The following is a 15,639-nucleotide window of genomic DNA, read 5'->3' as shown; positions in this document are numbered from 1 at the left end:
CTCCGTGCCAGGCTGTATCGACAGGAGCGTAGCCAGCAGGGCAAGGGGACAGATTATCCCCCTTTCCTCAGCACTAGTTAGACCCCATCTGGGGTACTGCACCCAGTTTTGGGCTCCCCAGCGCCAGGTAAGTGCTGGTAAGGTTGAGCGAGTTCAGCAGAGGGCCACTGAGGCGGTCAGGGGCTGGAGTACGTGGTGTGCAAGGAGAAGCCGAGGGAGGTGGGCTTGTTCCGGCCTTGAAAGGAGAAGGTTTCGGGAGGCCCTTCCAACCTGGATGGGTCTGTGATTGTGGAGCTGGTGAGGAGCTGTAGGGAGGTACATAGCCTTTCCCTGGTTTGTTTTGCAGAGTCCCACCAAGTCCTTGCTCAGCTGCTGGACACCCTGTTGGTGATTGGCACAAAACTCACCGAGAATCCGTCTGTCAGGATGAGACTGGTAGAGGTGGCCTGCAAGGTAAGGCGGCTTCCATGGGGTGGGAAGCTTCTATCACTGCCATGGGAAAAAATAGGCAGTCAGTGTTTATGTTATTTTTTTTCTTGACAAACTGCTACAAAATTAAAGGTTTTTTAGCTACTAGGAATCTTAGTATGGTTAGTAGTTTTGAAGGAGTGGAAGAACAAGAAGGATCCAGTTATGTCTGTTCTTTTCCGCTCTGTAGCATCTGACAGATTCTTCCCATGGTGTAAGAAATAAGTGTCTTCAGTTAATCGGCTGTCTTGGACCAGTGGAAAAAGGTGTTGCAAAAGAGGTTGAAAGCCAGGCTGCCAAAGATGTCCAGAAGATAATAGGAGATCACTTCAATGACCAGGACCCTCGTGTTAGGACCGCAGCTATAAAAGCCATGGTAAGTGTTGCTGGTACGGTGGAATGAACAGTTTGGGGTTATAGAAGGAAGCTGACGGGGCTGCAAGCTGATCCGAAGAGGTTTGCGTTAGAGATTGTTTAATTAACTTAGTAAAAGTCCATCTAGCATATCAGAGTTACCTGGAAAAATAAGCTAGGTCTTGAAATATGAGAGTAGTGTGAGATCTCAAAGGGCATTTTAGTGATTCATAGTAACTTCTGTTTCAGCTATAGCTGAAGAAGCTTTTCAATTTGTTGACTTTTTTGAGTGTATGTAGGCTCTTTTATGAGAAATCTGTGTTGCTTAATTTAGCATTGGTTACCAGAATGACAATACCCCGCTAGTACACCAATATACAACAGAAAGCTGCATATGACAGGAAACCTCCATGATAAATCCAGAAAGAGTTTTGTTTGTTTGTTTTTAAACAACATTATGTTTTGCCTGTGAGCATATGGGTGTGCAGCAGTTTCTCTATTCACCACCACAGTCTTTATAACAGTATCCTGTCTAACATGATGGTCAACAAAGGTATTTGAATTAAGGGTGGTTGAATTAATAATCTTAAACTCCAAAGAAAGAAGCAGGATGTGTTTGAGGAGATCAGACTGCGCTGGAATCTGTCTGGCATCTCCCTCTGCTGGAGGTCGCACTCCTCCTTCGTTTTCATTCCATTCTGACTTTTGTTGGTACAGTTTTTCTTACAGTCATTTGAGTGACTTTTACGATAGCATTCAGCCAAATCCAGAGCAAGATTCCTGACCTTGAATTTATAATTACAGCACAGAGGCAGCTGGCGCTCTGTTGTTTGAAGCGTGGAAACACCCCTAATGCATTCAGGGTCACTAACTGCTTTTAGGGTTCTTGATCATGGTTTTCCTTGCTACTGTGTTTGTGGGGGTGTTTTAATTTTGTCACTGGCATGCTTTTCTTTTGAAGAAGTGGATAGAGAGAAACAACTGTTTCTTGTTGACAGCCTTCAGCCAGGTATTATCACTTTGTGTATAAGATTCCTGACACTCCTTTGTTCCGGATAGAAACAGTGTTTAGTAGGACAGTTTTTTGCTATTCCTCTGGTTTGGTAATTGAAAAGGCTCCCAGGGCATGAAAATTCATTGGCAGTGCTACTTTTGGGTCCATATTTCAGGAATGGTAGTAAACTAATTCCTTTGAAGATTCCTATATCTGTTTTAATTGTGGCTGAACATGGCTAACACTAGGCAATTGTGTGAAGGTTGGGAGAGTGGCCAGACGGTGTGTTTATGTAAATTGTATTTTCCTAATCAATCAAAGTATGAATGGCTGTGAAGTTTAAAAAAAATGACACTGAAGTCAAGATTATTATTTAAAATACTTATGGCCAAGATGGTGAAATATTTTAATTATAGCAGCAATCAAGAAATGCAAGCAACTATGTTTACTCAAAGGAAAAAAAAAAAAACAGTGGTGAAAATTTAGTCTGTGTCACTTACACCTGCAGTTACACTTCCTTGTGGTTTTGTTTTTTTTCCTATAGCTGCAGCTTCATGAAAGAGGATTAAAATTACAGCAGGCTATTTACAGTCAGGTAAAACCTTGTATTAATTTGTATTTATTTTGTGCTTGTTTGCCTATCTTGTGATTCTGTGACAATGTGCTTTGAGAGGAGGAGGAGGGCACTGAACAGAGGCGGAGCATTTTGCACTTAGGTCGCCTGTATTCCTCGTTGTCCTGGGGCAGTGGAGATAAAAACCAATTTTGCACCCGTTGTGCTCAAACGCCCTGGAGCGTGTGTGGGTTATTGGGGGAGATAATCATGGGAAGGGCAAGGTATGACGTGGTTGTGTCAGCTGGCCGTCTTGGAAGTCTTAAACACTTGAGAGTACACGTGAAGCCTGTCTTTATGTGGGTAATGTTGCTCAACTGAGGCCTGTATGAAGTTAGGGCTGTTGCAGATTCACATCTCTGCTTCCTGCACAGCACAGGCAATGCCGGAGCTTTACGGCCTGTGCCTGCCTGACTTCGTCAGGACTAGCCTGCCTGACCAAACCTGGGAGTACGAGAGGGTGGAAGACTGAACTCACCCTGATTTTTTTTTTTTTTTTTTAATCTGTCCAAACTGATTTATGTTAAATCTGCTGTGGGAAGTGAATGCCAGCTCAGGGGGAGATGTTTGAGGTAGATTGGACTGTGAATCCTTTTTCAGGCCTGCAAGCTCTTGGCGGATGATTACGAGCAAGTGCGCAGTGCTGCAGTTCAGCTGATTTGGGTCCTCAGTCAACTTTACCCTGAAAGGTATGTGCTGTATGCAAAGTGACTGAAGTATTGGTATGGTAATCCTCTTAATCCCGAGAGTTTTGTGCCGGTAAGCCTCAGGAGTAGCTTTTAGAAAACTGATGTGTAAGATAAGATCCCTGATAGCTGATAAGAATGCGCTGATCCAGGTGAAGGTTTAGTTCCTGATCCATAGGAAGGCAGCATCGTTGTTTACTTGATGCCATCCAGCAGGACGTAAGATCAGCTTTGATTTATGTTTCTCTGTGTTAGCATCGTCCCGATTCCTTCTTCTAATGAAGAAATCCGCTTGGTTGATGATGCATTTGGAAAAATTTGTCATATGGTGAGCGATGGTTCCTGGGTTGTTCGAGTGCAGGCTGCTAAGTTATTGGTAAGTTGGGTTCTTTCTTCTCTAGCTGACAACAGTTCATCTGTCACTTTTTGGGGGTAGGTTTAGCCTGGCTATAAGGGAGAAATGTTTTATGCTGAGGGTGGTGAAACACTGGCACAGGCTGCCCAGAGAAGTGGTAGAAGCCCCGTCTCTGGAAACTTTCAAGGTCAGGTTGGACGGGGCTCTGAGCCACCTGATGTAGCTAAAGGTGTCCCTGCTCACTGCAGGGGGTTGGACTAGATGAGCTTTAAAGGTCCCTTCCAGCCCAAACTATTCTGTGATTCATGTATGTTTGAAAAGAAATGGGAGGATGTTTAAAAACTGTATGGGTAGATTTCAACCAAAATTCTGAGAAGAAAGAAATGGGTGAGGTTGAGGAAACCCACAAGTTTCTCAGCTGAACTCTGCAGTGATTGTTTCCTTGGGAGTAGAGGGTTGAGTATCCAAGAAAAAAACAAGTACTTGTCCTACGTTGGAGAAGCAGGGGGAAGGAATTGTGACATGTGAACCAGCTGAACTCAAGAAAGACCATAGGTATTAACCTCAGTGGGAAAATAAGATGTTCTGACCGCCTTAAGTAAACTTTAGGCTCTGACGTACGGTGGTGTCAAGCGTTGTGTAAAGTATTGGAATGAGTGGATAAGACTGGATGCCGAGTTGGGATAAGTCAGGAAATGATACGGTGTGGTTTAGAATAATCCTGTTTCTTCCTTTTGATTTTTTTCCTTTGATTTCCCCCCCCCCCAGGGTTCTATGCAACAAGTCAGCTCCCATTTCTTAGAGCAGACCCTTGACAAGAAGCTCATGTCAGATCTGAGGGTATGTAAATGTTTGGGATTTTACTGTGGGTACTGTACTAAAACGGCACAGCAGGTATGTTAATGTTCAGTGTATTTGTTTGCCACGTCCTTGCCTCAGGGCTGCTGGGAGTTAATTGATGATGACAGGTTTTCTTTTAGATTGAAGTCGGTGAAGCAGTTGCTAGTTTTAGATTTTATTAGCCAAGCCTGTAATAAACAGCTCTGGGCTAGGCAGGTTTTGCAGGCGAGAGGGAAGCCTTTGTGGTGTTCTGACAGTCTTTTGGCCAAAAGCTTTATTTCTTGCGTACAGCAAGACGGTATCCTAGTTTTAGGAGCAAGCTTATGGCAACATCCTGCAAGAGCTAACCAGTACCCCTAGACATGTCAAGAGACGTGGGCAGCTAGAGGCTGGCGTTCCTGAGCCCTGTGAGCAAAACTCATTTGCTAAAATCGCTTCCTTAAGCAACTCGCTCGAGGTATGATGTCCGGTTTTCGTGTCTACAAAAGAATGATGGAGCTGGAGCGGCTGGGTTTTGTGGGCTGCTTTGTAAAGGTGGTTAAAGAAAGTGCTGCACAGCTTTCTTTGCGGTGTAGGGGGGAAGGGGATGGCCTAGCAAGCGTGCTGAATGAATATCGCATTTTACACACTGCTGAACTCTGTATGGTGTTGGTAGTCGTTGAAGTATTTAGCTGCAGTTTAACAAGTTGAACTGCAAAGCGGTAACATCTGGTTTTGCAGATCAGTTATTGGATGCTTAACTAGGTGGGCCTTTGCTCTGACCCATTTTGGCTGGTTTTATAATGGATGTCGTAAGAATATGTTGATTAAAATGTGTTAGTTACCGTCCTTTCCAGCATCAGTAGTACAGAGAGTTACTGGCAATTAAAAACACTCCTAGAAGAGAAGGTGCAATTTGCTTTTCTTAATATTTGCACGTGCCTGTCAATGTTTAAGCCTCTACCTATGTCTATTTTCAAATCCAATAAAGCCATTTAATGGTTTTTTTTTTTTGGTCATCTTTAAAGTTTGCCGTGGTTGTAACTGAAAGTCTTGTTTGGACAGCGGAAGCGCACCGCCCACGAACGAGCCAAAGAACTCTACAGCTCTGGGGAGTTTTCAAGTGGCAGAAAGTGGGGAGATGATGCTCCCAAAGAAGAAATTGATACAGGCGCTGTGAACTTGATTGAATCAGGAGCCTGTGGGGCTTTTGTTCATGGCCTGGAAGATGAGATGTATGGTAAGTGTTAACTTGCTGTGGAATGGCTAAAGGAGGAGTTGTGTGCTGGCTAATAAGCTTCGGTTTGGGGGGCGTTTTTTTGGTCAAAATAGATCACTTGGCTGTTGTGTTTGGGTATTTATTAACGAACTGTGGACTTTTATTCCGTTGTGATCTCTGATGTGGCAGTTGTTGCAAAGATGCTGCAGCATTGCGCGGAATTTTGGATAGAAATGTGCCATTGAGTAGCCAGAAAAAACCCAAACCCTTCCTATAAATGGTAAAGTTTTAGTAAAACATCTGGTAAGACGTGGTTGCTTATGTTACACAGAAACCCACTGGGATTATTTTTTTTAATTATTGGCTGAAGTTTAACGGTTGCCTGTGGCTCTAAATTGACAATGGTTTTGCCATTGGAAATGGGTGTCTTCCCTGCAGGAAAGAAAACTGAAATTTATAGAACTTGTTTAAAACACGGTGCTACAAGGAACCTGTGTCCATGGAGTCCAGTAATTGTTCATTTTGTAATCATAGCAGCTTCCATCCCAACAAATGTTGGAACGCATGGAGACAAACCCACATATTTTTCAAAATACTTCAGAATCCACCAGCTCCAACGAGCAGAAGTTTTCTTTTTCTAATTTCCAGCCCAATTTTATCCATAGCCAGTTTATACCCATTTGTTCTTTGCCAGTGATAGGTTTCAGATTAAATAGTTGTTGCTTTTTCTCAGGGACGGGCTTCTGTACTGAATTAATAGACAGCTTTCATTTTGCAAAGGCTGCTTTTAGTCTCTGCTCCTGTGAAAGCTTTCCTCTTGGCCAGCTAGAATGTGTTTTTCTTGAAAACTGGTGACTAGATCTGTATGTTTTGAGGTGCTGAAATTTCAGGTGAGGTCTTGCTTACATCTTTAGCAATGTTACTGATAATTCTTTTTCTTTATTGGAGATACTTATGTTCTGAGATCACGCTTACCTGTTGCACAGTGCTATTGTTTTGGTCTCTTGAGGTGTTGCTGTGGTGGATTTGGAGGCCGTAGTCTCTTTCAAGCAGATGATATCTGATCTGCTCTTTTAAAGAGGATGAATTGTGAGTGTCAAACTGGAACACAGACGTTCTTGAGCTCCTAGGTTTGGCTGTAGCGTTGACCATGCTGACGGCCTCAGGAAAGTCTGTGTGCTACCCTTTCCAGCACAACTTTCCCGTGGGTAAAGTGAAGATTTATATTTCTTAAGGCTTTTGAGAACAGCTGGTATTTGCATAGAACTGTGAAAATACCAAGCTCTGAACATTATTCCTGAATTTGCTTTTAATGTTACTGGAGGGACGAGGTTAAATTAGATGGTACAGAACCACCATAACAAAAATATCACGGCGAATTGTGTTGTAAAAGTTGGTTTCTTGTTCCATGACTCCTGCAAAGGAAAGCCTGTTTCCCTAACAGCTGAACTCTCCCTGAAGCTTGAAAATGCAACTTTTTTTTTTTTTTTTTCCTCCTAACTGACAGTGAAAAATTTTTCACTGTCTCACCTCGTTGACCTGTGAAACACATCTTCCAGTTTCTCGTGCTGTAGGTCTTGTGGCAGTGTGGTGCTCTTTGGGGAGTGCTGGTAAAATGGACAGATGAGCAACATACACAGATCTTTGAATAATGTAGAACCCTCGCTCCACTGCAGCACTTCTAAATCCTGCTGAGCTCCCTTCTTCCTTGCTTGCAGCCCTGCTTCGTTTCTTGAATTCCATGTTGGAACTTAAATCTGAATTAGTGTGTCAGCTTATGAAAGTAATATGGGCAAAATGTTTTTCTTCTCCGATACCTTGGTCTTAATGTCTGTGGAGACTCGTGACAAAAGCTTCGCTACTGAACAAGCAGGGGTCTTGCTGTGTTTGCAGTTTTCTGCTTAATCAGAATCATCAGGAATCAAATATGTTCTTTAAGAACAATAGGCCTAAAAGCTACACACAAGTTAAAGTAAATGTTTTCAAGATGAGCTAATTTGAATGAAAAATAAAAGTATGTTTAAAACAATCGTGTTCACAAGACGTCAGATTCATTCTTATTTTTATGATCCCGGCACATAAATGTTATGGAAGCCAGCGAGGATGGCTGCAGGGAAAAGCATCTCCTCTCCACTTAAGCTCGTTATATTTGCGTAGTCTTCAAATTCCTGAAGTGTTTTACAGCATAAATACACTCTGGACACTTTTTGATGCTTTTTCGCTTAAATTCTGAGCCATTTTAATAATTACATGGCACCTTTTTCCTTTCTTTTGGGGAACCTGAAGTCGCGAAGCTGAGACATTTCATTCTATTTACTGCCGAAATGGTTATACTCAAGGGCTTTTCAGCAATTTGTGAAGTGCTACATAGCAAGTTGAAAATGCAGTGAATGCTCCAAGCAATTAAAATGTCAGGAAGAATAAAACAAGCAGAGTTTAATTATCTAAATTAGCTTGCTTAAGGTAGCAGGGTTAATGCTACGCTTGTAAAACCCACGATGAAATCCATAACATTTATTGCTGGGTAGCCCTATTTTTCCCCTGCCAGTCCCTCTTGCAGATGCTTACAACAGCTGTATTAGAGGTGAGGCTTTTGCTTTGAAGACTTGCCTGTGGAAAGGTCCCCGGTGGCACCGGTCCTTGCTACGTCTCATCATCCTCAGGGTTTCCTTAGCATCTCCTGGCCTTAGCCCAGTCCTTGGATAACACGAGGCCTGGCTGTTGGGTGGTGTGTCCTTTTAAACAGCATTTACGATCCCCTCCCTCTCTTTTAATAGAGGTTCGGATCGCTGCAGTTGAAGCCCTCTGTATGTTGGCTCAGTCCTCGCCTTCCTTTGCGGAGAAATGCCTGGATTTTTTGGTTGACATGTTTAATGACGAAATTGAGGAGGTGAGGTTGCAGTCAATACACACGATGAGGAAAATTTCCAACAATATCACGCTGCGGGAAGACCAGCTGGATACCGTGTTGGCCGTCCTGGAGGTAAGAAATTCGTTAGGAGGGAAAAAACGGCGTTCTTGCTTTCTTTGGGGTCCTTAATTATGTAATGCTAATCAGCTCCTTCCTCTGAGATCAAACTGTCCACCTTTTTTGTTGTTGTTTTTTTTTGCTCCTCTTTCAACACCCCCAAAGGCTTCTAAGGTCTAGTAGCTTGTGATCTCCAGGACAACAGAATATTTTTGAAATAGATGAATTTCAGATAAAAACTCTTCCATTAATCGCTGTGCTGTCGCCTCGTGCGTGTTTCCTTCTGTCTTGTTTTGTGGTCCAGCGCTCTGCACGGCTTCATGTTGAATACAACCTCATTTTCTTTCTGTTTCCTTTGTTCAGCTGCTTTGGCTACACCTTTGCTCACCCCGCAGAGCCAGGGCATGGGCCCGAGATCTCTCTTCTGTCTGTAACAAACGCTGTGGAATATGATTTGAATTTGCAAATGCAGCAATGGGTTTTAGGTGCCTCACATTTTTATGTAGTTGTTTTACATTTGTTCAAGCTTGGGACCTGTGCATCAAGGTATAAAACCATCCTAGTTAGACTGGGGTTGTCTTAATGCTTCTGTGCTGACTTACCATGTGTGATAAACCGTAACACACGTATGATTTATAGTATTGTAACTATTATCAGGTATTAGGAGAGGTAAAGTGTGAGAATGGTTAACGTTTCACTGGGTTTGTCTGACTCTGAAAGGTGCTTGCTTGCTTTCTAAAAGCAAGCAAAGATGGCAAAATCCATCTTCCAGTACCAAAATTAAGGATATGGAGAAGTAGCCTTAACTTTGGTGCCTGAATTTGTTCCGAGAGTGTAAATATGGAGCAGTTGGGTGCCCAGGTAACTTCTGTTTTCACCCCACTGCTTTGACTTTATCTGAGTAACTCTACCAACTAGTCCTTGCTTTTCTGACCGGGCTCTGGGTTCTGCTTTCCCTGTTGTCCTTGATCTCAGTTTCTGTTGAGTTGTGCTCCTCTCTGTCCCTTCGCAGCCACCTGCCTCGCTTGTCCCTGCACTGCCTTTCCAGTGGTTTGTGCAACTCACCCAGAGTATTTTGTGTCCATGGTCATTCCATTCCAGTCCTTAGAGCACATCTTCTCTTTTGGTCATGGTCTGCCTTCCACCACCAAGATAAGGAACGGCTGAGGAGCCCTGTTGTGCTTTCCTCCTCTCACCATCCGTGTGTGGTGGCCGTCTGGACTGCTCTTCTTTTGTGTAAGGCAGTGATGAATGAGCTGTTGACACTTAACAAATTATGATTAAAAAAAAAAATAAATCCACCACTGAAACCCATCCGGTTCTTGTATCCCATTAAATTTTCACATTCCATCCAGCAGTGCCACACAAATGCTGATAGCGAGGAAGTGTAAAACGTTGATATGGAATGGCAAGGTGGCTTTTGGCAGAAGGAACGTAATTAATTAAGCTGGAGTTCAGCCACAGCACTTCTAAAAATACTGCTTGGGGATTGCGTAAGCTCCTCTGTACAAGATCACCCTGGCCTAAAAATAAAATGGGTGCAATGTGACTTTAGAAGTGGTACAGCAGGGATCCCATATGATCACCCCAAAGTTCCTGACCAAACTTGTAGGTGTGGGTTTTGGGGGTGTTTATTTTTTATTGACCACCTGTAAGCTCGTAATTAGGTCAAGTTCCTGTGTCCTGTAGATGGTCACTGTTAATCTAGTCTGTCCAGCCATTGACACGTCCTCAGTGCTTCTGCACACGCTCTGGAGGCTGCTGGCTGGGTTAAAGACTTGTGGAATTGAACTTCAGCTGCTGAAGGGTGAAAGGCTTCTCTGAAGACAGCAAAACAGTCTTTGGTGATGGTTTTGCTGAGTTACCCAGCACCTGCCTTTTCTGTTATTGCCTATGCCCAAGGGTACAACATCACCCAAACCAAACAGTGATTTTTCCTCCACTTGAGAAGGTCAGCGGTGAAGCAGTTCCCATTCGTTCCAGTAACGAAGCAGGTGGGTGGATGAGACCAGCAGGAGGCTTTGCAGCCGTTGGGTCTGTCCCTTCGTCTGTGCTTAGCTATGATAACTAGACACGTGCACTGTTCTTCTGATGCCTCTGGTACTAATTCAGCCAAGGAACAGGAGCTGCCACCTTTAAAGTACGTGTGTGCGCAGGCACATCTTCTCTCTCAGCACTCAAAGGCGTCAGGGTTGGGTTTTGGTTGGTTTGTTGTTTGGTTGGTTGGTTTTTGGTTTTTTTTTTTTTTTAGGATTCTTCAAGGGACATTCGGGAAGCGCTTCATGAACTGTTGTGTTGCACCAACGTCTCGACAAAAGAAGGCATCCATCTGGCACTGGTGGAGCTGCTGAAAAACCTCACTAAGTATCCCACAGACAGAGAATCCATATGGAAGTGAGTGTGTTTGGTGTCCTTCTATGTCTACTTGTCTTCCTGTTCTTTTTTGGTTAACTGAGGCATTGGCAAATATTGAGCTAGCTAAGGTGGTGTAGCAGGTGTACAGTCCTGTTGTTCTGTATATACTTGGAATAGTGGCTACACTGAGCATTGTACGTGCTCGTGACTGGTGTAGAAAACTCGGTTGTTCTTGCTTGTTGACGCTTGTACTGGGAATCTGGAACCGATGGACCACTCCCAGCAGCAGCCCTCTGTTACCAGCAGTCGAAGCATTTCCAGAAAAGGTGAACTCGACCTTCGGTTTAAAACCTCATCTCTTCTATGCAACTGATGTTTTGGGCTTGCTTGACATTGCCTTTAATGGTAATATTTATTAGCCGTTGGTTATGTCGGTCATGACAAGTGGGTTGACTGCGTGGCTTTGGTTGGAGGGGCTTTTTCTGTCTGAGCAAAAAGAATGAACGTTTGTGTGGGGTTTTTGGGTTGTTTAATGGAAGCACCAAAGGAGGTGATGCTCCAGCACGCACACATGGCTTGAGATGAAATTCTTGGGTATTACTGAAAACACTTTTAGTCTGCTTTGTCTTCCAGTATGGTCTTATGTTGGTTTTGGAGCTTGGGGTTTTTGGGTTGTTGTTTGGTTGGGTTTTTACCTCCTCCCTCCTTTATTTCTGAAGAAATAGATACACTAATTTGTCAGTGTTTAGTGTGAAAGCTTTTCTTGGGTTGTATAGCTCCACGTATTAGGTATTTCTTGGACAGTTTAAATAAACAATTTTTATTACTGCTTGCTTTTTCCAGCTGTCCTCTCAGTTTTCTTGGATCCTATAAAATATTAAAGCAAACACTCAGCTGTGAAGAGACAGTAGGCTTGGACAGTAGGATTTGGGTGCTGACCCATGCCTCAAAATGCCGCCACAACATAAAGCAATAAAGCTTTAAAATGTCGTATTTTGCAACATACGTGTTTACTGAGACATGTTTCCATCTTTTCAGATGCTTGAAGTTCTTGGGCAGCAGGCATCCCACTCTGGTGCTTCCGTTAGTCCCAGAGCTGCTGAGCACACATCCGTTCTTTGACACTCCAGAACCAGACATGGATGACCCAGCCTGTATCTTTTTCATGACGCCAGCTGGTCGTTCTGGCTGTGATAGATTTTATCCCTGTTTTCCTGATGCTCGCATGTGTTAAACCATTTCGAACTATAGCAGACAATCCTGTAGCTATTTCTGAATCCCTTTGCCACTTGGTTTTATTACTCAGCAAGTGATGGAATAACTGTTATCTGGAACCATCTTCATAAACAGCAATGGGCTATAATTGGCTTTTTTTTACGCTGTGATGTATAATCTGTTTGTCAAGCGTATTTGTCAAGGTTTAGGCTTTGCAGGTGGGTCCTTTGGTGTGAAAACATTTGTCTAGTTTGCACTGATTTTTGAGGACTTTTAAATACAAAGAGTGGTTTTCTTTGTAGGTAAAACTGCTGTCCTCACTGGGGTGCAGTGCATAGAACAGCACCGTCTCTTAGTACAGCAGTGGCTGAATCCCCATAACGCTATAAATTTGTAATCTTTTTGAAATAATTCAAAATCAGAAATCCTTATATTAATGCCAGCTCTTCTAGTGCTTTAGAATACAAACTGTTATTGTTATAACATTATACTTAACAACAGGAGGTGCCTTGGGAATGCGAAATACCATTTTTCCTTTGTCATCCTCCTTGCTTCCCTTCTGTGCGGTTGCAGAACGTAATGTTGTTTCTGGTGCATGCTGAGAGAGGTTGGACTGGAACAACTCTCTTCCTCTGTGAAGCTACTCCTTGTTTGTCTCACCAGCCACAGGCCATCAGCTAGAACTTCTGTACAGATTAAATAAATACTGTGTGAGAACTGAAAAGGGCTAGAACGAGGTGGAGAGAGAGATTAATCCCGAATCAGGTAGCTGGGTAATAATTTGAGTAAATTTGTCCTATGAGATGAGAATTGCAGGAACATTGCAAGGCGGGGGGAAAGCTGTTGTTTAGCTCAATGCACCTTCCTGCCCTGAACCAAAGAATGTTAGTTGGGAGAATGTTCTGGAGGTAACTTGCCACCAAATTTTAGGGAGATAAATTCTGGGAAAGGCAGGCCTGGGAGCCAGAAACTACAAGGTAGACCTGAATGGTATGTTTCCGGTGTAAACTGTTAATTAAAAACATGGTTTTGTTTGATTTAAAGCACTTGGGAAATTGGAATCAGATTAATTGAATAGCTTCAGCTAAAAATTTGGAAAGAGTTTAGGGCAAAGAGGAGAAATTGGTTTGTTAAGTGGAAGCTTGGCTCCCCGTGGATGCAGGATGTTTTTGAGGAGGTGAGAGACATGGGTTCAGTCCCTTCTGTGGCTGAACCTACTTCTTCCCTGTGCAGGCGAGAGCCTGGGTGATCGTAAGCTTCATATTGGGATCCTTTCATGCTCTTCTGGTCCAGATAGGTCACCCTAAGGTGAGTGTAGGGGTGTGCCCCAGCCTTTGGGCTAGCTAATTAAAGCCTTTGGCTACCTGCTGTATTTCTTTGGCTCTCAGACTGTCAAAATGGTTTTTCTGTGCCAGAATTATCTTCCTGTGTTTGATTCTTCAGTATGTTTTAAGCCTGTGTAAGGGGGATGGTTTCCAGGGCATCACAAGAAACGCAGCAATTTTCAGAGAGCTGGGGGTAAATGTGTACTTTTAGGTGGTGTTTGGGTACCAAACTGGTAAGCACAGTGTAAGCTTTGAGGAGGAGTGAAACGCCACCCAATGAGCATGTTCTGCATGTATCATCCCTGGCTCGTAGCCTTTGTGTCGCCTCTTGAGCCATCCCATGTTGGCAGTAACATCCTTCCTCCAATATGGCCCATCCTGAAATGTTTGTGCTTTATACTTGGTTTTCATCTGCTCAGACAGCTGCCCCTCTGGGTTTTGCTCAGCGTTTTCCCGCTGTAAAGAGCTTCCTACACCATCTCCAGCAAAGAAAGGGCTGTTGAGTTCTTGTTGTTTTAACTTGCCATCCCCAAGGAGCTCTTCTTGCTGTTGTTTATTTTTCCTTAACAATCCATTTCAATAGACATTGCTGTTCTGGTTCTGATTTTTAACGCTGCTAAAAGTTGCCCAACAATGCCCGCCCTGTTCTCTGATCACACCTTCAGACATTACGCCTATCTTCGGGACAGTCTCTCTCATCTGGTCCCTCCGCTAAGAGTAAGTTGAACCGCTTTGGTTCGCGCTTCACCGCTCTGTTCTGAACACTGCTGGTCTCTTCCCTGTCTGCCAGAGCGAAACACTTTGATTCCAAAAAGCTTTTTCTCCCAAGCACCAGGCAAATGACTATTGGAATGTACATTAAGTAGGGAGAGACAAATATCACAGAATGTCAGGGGTTGGAAGGGACCTCGAAAGACCATCCAGTCCAACCCCCCTGCCAGAGCAGGACCACCTAGAGTAGGTCACACAGGAACGCGTCCAGGCGGGTTTTGAATGTCTCCAGAGAAGGAAACTCCACAACCTCTCTGGGCAGCCTGTTCCAGTGCTCTGCCACCCTCACAGGGAAAAAGTTTTCCCTTATGTTAATGTGGAACCTCCTGTGCTCCAGCTTGCACCCGTTGCCCCTTGTCCTGTCACTGGCCATCACCGAGAAGAGCCCGGCTCCATCCTCCTGACACTCACCCTTTACGTGTTTATAACCATTGATGAGGTCACCCCTCAGTCTCCTCTTCTCCAGCTCCCTCAGCCTTTCCTCACAAGGGAGATGTTCCACCCCCTTCATCATCTCTGTGGCTCTGCTAAATTGTTACAATATGGATTTTGTAATATTTTGGGGAGAATAACAACATTCTTGCTCTCAAGTGAGAATAGCACATGGTTTGCTGGTTGGGGAAGAATACTGGGAGGGCAGGACTCCTGGGAGCTTTCTGTAGCTCTGAGTGTGTGGGGAAGGGGAGCTTAGCCTTTGTAGATCTTCCAGCATTTGACTTGTGTCCTACCTAAATGGTTTACTCGTGGGTGAGATGTGTTTCCTGCTGCTTTGAAGCATGTTTTTCCTGCATGGAGGTACAGGTGGGGCTGCAGTAGGTCGTAAGTCTTATTACAGCTCATAAAATGAATTGGGGTTTGTGTGGTCTTGGACTTCCCTTGCCTTCACAGCCTCATAGAAGATGAGGGAAGATGTTTTCCTCAAAGAGATGTTGAAGTTTAACCTGAAGATCTCTAGCTGCAAGTGGATTATAAAATGGAGAGTATAAACTAACAAGGTTAAAAGATGTAGACTCGAAATCCTTGATATGAATTTTGAATTTGAGAAATAAATCGGAGCTCTCAGTTGGTAGTTTTTAAATAATGTAGCATCATTTTGCAATGTTGTTACTTGTGTTCGACTTTTCTCTTGTTTTTTTTTGTTTTGTTGTGTTTCTTCTTGCCCAGTTGCCAGGTAGAAAGCTGGTGTCCTCCCCTGTCTCTCCCAGTATAACACCACACGAAGATCCTTCCCAGCAGTTCTTGCATCAGAGCCTGGAGAGGGTTTACAACCTTCAGCACCTCGACCCGCAGGGCATACAGGAGCTGCTGGAATTCACCATCCGGTAAGGCTGCAAGCTGACCCGTTCCTGGGAAGATGGGTTGGGATTCCCAGTTTCTCTGAAGCGGATGCTTTGCTTCTGAGTGTGGGCGTCGGACTCTGCTGTCGGGCGCTTCGTCTGAGCCGCCTCCTAGAGAGGCTGCGGTGAAGGAGCAGGCACAGCCTGTTTGAAATCAAAC

At 43.9% G+C, this 15,639-nt stretch overlaps 1 protein-coding gene across 2 annotated transcripts in view; it reads left to right on the top strand.

Annotated features, from left to right (window-relative positions):
• INTS4 (integrator complex subunit 4) overlaps positions 1-15,639 on the top strand; it is a 36,210-nt gene that overhangs the window by 5,729 nt on the left and 14,842 nt on the right. For both annotated transcript variants that reach the window (XM_086481654.1, XM_086481653.1), the window contains exons 4-15: positions 347-453; positions 659-844; positions 2,361-2,411; positions 3,030-3,118; positions 3,371-3,491; positions 4,239-4,310; positions 5,355-5,529; positions 8,286-8,491; positions 10,728-10,870; positions 11,870-11,985; positions 13,955-14,088; positions 15,307-15,464. In XM_086481654.1, the coding sequence (XP_086337780.1) occupies positions 347-453; positions 659-844; positions 2,361-2,411; positions 3,030-3,118; positions 3,371-3,491; positions 4,239-4,310; positions 5,355-5,529; positions 8,286-8,491; positions 10,728-10,870; positions 11,870-11,985; positions 13,955-14,088; positions 15,307-15,464 (1,558 nt within the window). The remainder of the gene's footprint in view (positions 1-346; positions 454-658; positions 845-2,360; positions 2,412-3,029; positions 3,119-3,370; positions 3,492-4,238; positions 4,311-5,354; positions 5,530-8,285; positions 8,492-10,727; positions 10,871-11,869; positions 11,986-13,954; positions 14,089-15,306; positions 15,465-15,639) is intronic.

This window comes from Leptosomus discolor, chromosome 1 (genome assembly GCF_034619465.1).
Source record: "Leptosomus discolor isolate bLepDis1 chromosome 1, bLepDis1.hap2, whole genome shotgun sequence".
Classification (NCBI taxonomy): Eukaryota; Metazoa; Chordata; class Aves; order Leptosomiformes; family Leptosomidae; genus Leptosomus; species Leptosomus discolor.
Note: the sequence above shows the minus strand (reverse complement) of the source record. Positions and strands in the feature narration are given on the sequence as shown.